This window comes from Etheostoma cragini, chromosome 17, assembly GCF_013103735.1.
Source record: "Etheostoma cragini isolate CJK2018 chromosome 17, CSU_Ecrag_1.0, whole genome shotgun sequence".
Taxonomy (NCBI): Eukaryota; Metazoa; Chordata; class Actinopteri; order Perciformes; family Percidae; genus Etheostoma; species Etheostoma cragini.
Window position 1 is genome coordinate 24,053,539 of NC_048423.1, and position 5,353 is coordinate 24,058,891.

At 39.5% G+C, this 5,353-nt stretch overlaps 1 protein-coding gene across 1 annotated transcript in view; it reads left to right on the plus strand.

The window, feature by feature from the left end:
* Positions 1 to 142, plus strand: part of LOC117960570 (alpha-internexin-like) — a 1,930-nt gene extending 1,788 nt beyond the window's left edge. Inside the window, exon 3 of the mRNA XM_034898545.1 lies at positions 119 to 142. Coding sequence (XP_034754436.1) covers positions 119 to 142 — 24 coding nt within the window. The remainder of the gene's footprint in view (positions 1 to 118) is intronic.
* The last annotated feature ends 5,211 nt before the right edge of the window (positions 143 to 5,353 follow it).

Sequence of the window (5,353 nt, forward strand, 5' to 3'; positions counted from 1 at the left end):
TATTGTTACTTTGCTGTACATCTCCTTGTTTTGTTGTGGCCTGTGAGCCGGTGGTAACAAGTTGGGGGCTCATTTGCCTTGAGTATAAAACCAGGACCTCGTTTGTGGTTTTCTTTAGTTAATCCTAGTTAGTTGCAGTTGAGGTAATTTGGTTTAGTAGAGCTAGTCTATTGTTGTTTAAATGTTAAGTTGCAATACAGTCATGTGTAATATAGTTTGATGTATAAATCAGGGAAACGCAAATGCTCATTTGCATCCTAAACCCCCCAATATAAAATGGCTCAATATTAGATGTTTATTATAATATACTAAATATAGGTTTTTGTCTGGAGATACATGTTGTTCATCCAAAGAAAATAATTAACCCTCCTGTTGTCCTCTGGGTCAAAGTTGACCCATGTTCAAAAAGTTTCCAAATAGATATTTGGGTTTCCATCAATAAAATTGTAAAAAACAACGTGGATGGTCCCATACAACGCTCCTCACAAGTTAAAGTTGCCCAGTTCTGGATGAGTTTGGACTTTTTTAGGAGATTGCAATATTTCCACTGAATCTGACATCCAAAGTTGTGGAGCTGAATAATATCTTGGCACAAAAGTACAACAAATCTTGTTATGACAACATATTTTACACACGCAAGAATCTGGCAGCACAGAATATCCTTAAGTTAAGGTTACCTTTAATACTAAAAAGATTAAAAAAACAAACAGTAATATAAACAAATCAACAAGAAAGATGAGAGTATCAATCAACATCATATGGAAATTAATATGTAGGAGTAGTAGGAGTAGTTGTAATAAAGACAAAAACAAAGACATGAAGCCGTTTGGTAACTACGCTTTGGATGATTTCTTCTTCTTGTGGAGAGGAGACTGCACGTTCCACTGCCTTAGTCCAGGAGCTCTGCAACATGCACAACAGAGCTGAATATTACCGTTTATACAGAATAACCCCTAAACACACCTTACACATGGAATATAAAACATCACGTTCATGCAATATAATGTAATCCTGGACAAGCTACCAACAGAAAAAAGTACTGCTGGCACTACAAACTAAATGCACCTCCCTTGTACTTTGTAGACATAAATCTCATAGAAAGATATCTCCACTACTAGAGGCCAAGCTCCTCTCTTTATTCTTTCTCTCTTAGATACGCTGTAATAGTTTTAGACAGCTGGGGGACTTCCTTTGACACACTGAGCTCCTCTCTCCTCTATCTTTCTATCTTTCCATTTGTGTGCATCCATGTCCCAGAAATGCTTGTTACTAACCTAGCTCTGGGGAGTAACTCCCCGGGGTCCTTATGTTCTTTTTCGCCCAGCATGTCTCCTTGGATCAGGGAGGCTCCAAAATCATGGTAGCAGCTGTCACCGTGGTCCAGCTACACGTTCTGCGTAGCCATGTTACATCCTGCTACGCTCTGCTGTGTCCTGCTACGTCCTGCTGTGCCTTGTAACGCCGCACAGTGCCCTGCTATGCCATGAACTACTACAAAGAACTACTACAAACTACTATTTTTGTGACTGTTATTGCCACTCTTCAATCTAACCCCAACCGGTCGACAGACTCCGCCTACCAAGAGCCTGGGTCTGTCCGAGGTTTCTGCCTAAAAGGACGTTTTTCCTCGCCACTGTCGCACTGTTGCTTGCTCTGGAGGAAACTCCTAAAACTGTTGGGTCCTTGTTAGTTATGGGTGTGGTCTAGACCTGCTCTATCTGTAAAGTGTCTCCAGATAACTCTTGTTTTGAATTTATACTATAATTACAATTGAATTGAATTGATGAATACAACCAGAACTACTTGCATGGAGAGATACCACTGGAGAGAGAAAAATATATTTTGTGTATATTTTGTCAAACTGACCCGTGACTTATTTGGGATTTAAAAAAAAAATCTGAAATAAAATTTTACTTCGTAATCTGTTAACAAATATCGTCTTTATCTCAATTTCCAATATGTATAGATAAGAGAATGTATTACGTTACGTAATATGCCAATGTAAAAATACCAATTGCTTCAATGCTTGTTTCATTCTGTTATGATTTTGTTATGATTGCTTGAACGCAGCAGGGATAGAGAGTTAGGCTCTGATTGGTTAGTTTTCTCACCCGATGATCTAGGCGATGCCGTCAAACGTGCGTTAGCACGACTCAGTCACTAGAGTACTAGTAGACATATTCATATTTTCCTTTTAAGGATGGCTTTACAAATGTTGAATATACCATTTTAAACTACATTTGAAAGTACTTGCAGAACTACAACTGTGACTAAAAACATGGACAGTGTGGAAGCGATTAAAAAAGTAGCGAGTGCACTTACTGCTGCTCATTTGCCCTCACATGAAGAAGACTGGTCTCCCCGACAAGACCTGAGAGGACACAGCAGACAGATTCATGTAACCTAAATAAGCAAATGCTAACTTCAAACCTGTGTAGCTCGCAGTTTGACAGACTGGAAGACACAACTGATTTTGAAATCGAATCGAAAAAGGAGTTTCTTATATTCATTTAATACTTACTTGTTCCTTTGTCACTGAAGATTGCGCTGAATCCTTCATCAAAAGTTAAATTGACGTTGACACCTGGATTTCAGGGAGGACAGATGAGATATTCTCAATAAAGTAACAACATAAAGATAAAATCTGCAACACATAAGGTCAAACTCAAATGTTAGGTTTCTGTTTGTGAACAGATTGAACAAACCAGACAGTGTGTTAATCACTGAGCTTTAAAACTGTTGGGAGGTGTATTTTCTAGCTGTTTCCTCCTGCTTTATGCTAAGCTAGGCTAACTATTTCTTGACTCTTAACACACAGACATGGGATTGATATCTATCCGAACATCTCCCTCTTGAAAGGAAAGTTAATAAATATGTATATTTCCCAAAATGATATAATGACACAACAAGTATACAAACGGCTTCAAACCCCCGGCTGTGAGAAGGCTCAACGCCCTCCCCCTTTCTCCCTCCCCTCCCCTCTGCCTCCAAGAACTCTGGACTCTGAACCCCCCATCAGGATCAACACTAGCCACTTTATATAAAAGAAGACACTCAGGAGCTCTTGCTTTTATATTGCGCATTTCTCTACCGTTTGATTTTGCCTTACAGTTGCACTATTTAGAATTAGTCACTGTGTTGTACATATTACTTATATTTTTTAAATTGTGTATATTATCTGTCTTTATCCTATATTCTTCATCTTTTATATTTGTTGTATGTGTCCTTATTGCACCGTGGGTCAGAGATAAAGATGTTTTTAATTGCTCTGTATGTCTGGCACATATTGTGTAATTAGAATAAAGTGGACTTGACTTGACACTCAAAGCACCCCCACGCAGTAAAATGAACCCGTGGCCCATCTTTCAAATCAAAGAATAGAAAAGTTCGGATTGCGACACATAGACGGGGAGTGTGACACTGCGTCGGACACAATCACTCCTACTTCTACCTAGCTACCTCTACAACCCATCGATGGGGGGGAAAGGTTATCTTTAGATTACTTAAATCAGCCACAGAGCACAGAATACACTCTACATAGTAACAATGTGTGTGCACCAAAGCATTTTTTCTTCAGGCCAGCATATTTTTTGAAATATCTGCAATGGGAGCGCAGTGTATTTACATAATGCAGCAGCTTGACGAGGCCTATGTTCCTATCCTGTTTATGTTTTCTGGTCACTGAGTGCTGATAAATGCTTTAGGTAAAACTTAACACTTGCACTTAACACTTTTTACCCAGCAGTCCAATCACAGTGGAGGGGAAACGGGAACATTTTTACCGCCACTGATATTCAGTGTCATAGCAACCACATTTAACCAAAGCGTCTAGGGCTCTGACACACCCACCCAACGGCCGACTGATGCAGAAAAGGCAGTCAGACTGACCAGTATCCCAGAGTTGGTCAAAAAAAAAAAAACTTCCTCGGGACACACCAAAGGGACATGAGTGTACGTTCTGCGCATGCGCGAGACATACTACGTCTCCACGACAGAAGGCGGAGCTTATCTGTATTGTCGCCCAAAACATGACAACCGGCAGGTGATTGAAACCAGACTGTCATGGCGGCTCTTTTGGAATACAATCTCATATTTCACAAGAATAGTTCATATAAAAGTGTTTCCGAAAACATTTTAAGCTAGAAATCGGCCGTGCAGTTGCTGAATCTGTCTTCATTTCAGATCCACAAAAGTCAGTTTTAAAGATTTGTCAGATTTTGAGAGTCACTCATCCCGCTCGCCATGTCCGGGTTAGAACTAGGTTGGACAAGAGCACATGGACCAACCAACCCGGAAGTGTCAGCCCCAGACCAAGTCTGGAAATAGGACCTGGACTCGTACCTTTTGGTGTGCTGATGGCTCTGTCGTTCACAGCTCCTTTGGGCATCACTGGAAAGTAAAAAAAAGAAGACAAATAATAAACAGGATGCTGTCACTCTGTAAAATAGAAGCTCAATATAAACTTTCAGTAAGTCTGATTGGTTTAAAAAATGAAAACAAGGTTTTTATCCTGTTTCTTTGTTCTGTTTTCTGATATTTCTCCGTGTTTCGTCCCTGGTCTTGTGTTCTTGGTCCTGTCTTGTGTTCCTCCTGAGTGTCTGTATGTTCTGTTTCCTGTTTTATTTTGAAGTCTGGGTCTCTGTCTCGTCTTGTCTTGAGTTTACTTCCTGTGTTTTCCCGCTCCTGTGATTACTTGATGTTTTCCACCTGTTTTCCCAGCCCTCTTGTTGTCTCGCTACCCTGTGCATTTAGTGTCTCTGCTCCCCTTGTCTCGTGTCAGATCATTTTGTGTGTTTGTGAGTGTTGTTAGCTGTTGGCCTGTTCCTTTATTTTTCCCTGAGGCCGTTGTTTTCCCCCAGGTTCTTTGTTCTTTTTTTTCTTTTTTTCTCTGGACTTTTTTTGTCATATTTTGGACTTTTTGGATTTGGGACTTGATTTTTCCCTTGTGTTGTTTGTTTTTGTATTTTTTGATCCCTGTGCTTGTTAGACTCCTTCTGTTAATAAATATTAGTCACAAACTCTCTCCTGCCTTCCTGTCTCATCTCTGCATTTGGGTCCTCGATTCCGTTACAGATTGGGAATGATAGGAAATTAATTAAATACTAATTAAATTAAGATTTCTGTAACTTAAAAAAAATATTGCATTGTAACCTTATGGCAGACATGAAATGCTGTTGTCTTCCCACCAACCCACTTTCATAAATTCTGTGTAAGATGTGTAAACACAATTTATATAATAGCCTTTGATATTGTAAAAATGTTAGCAAACCCATAAAAAAAATTCCAGTGGATTAGAATGAGATGATCCGTTTAATTCAATTGATTTGGTTCTTGAAGTGAAAAGCACCTTTAA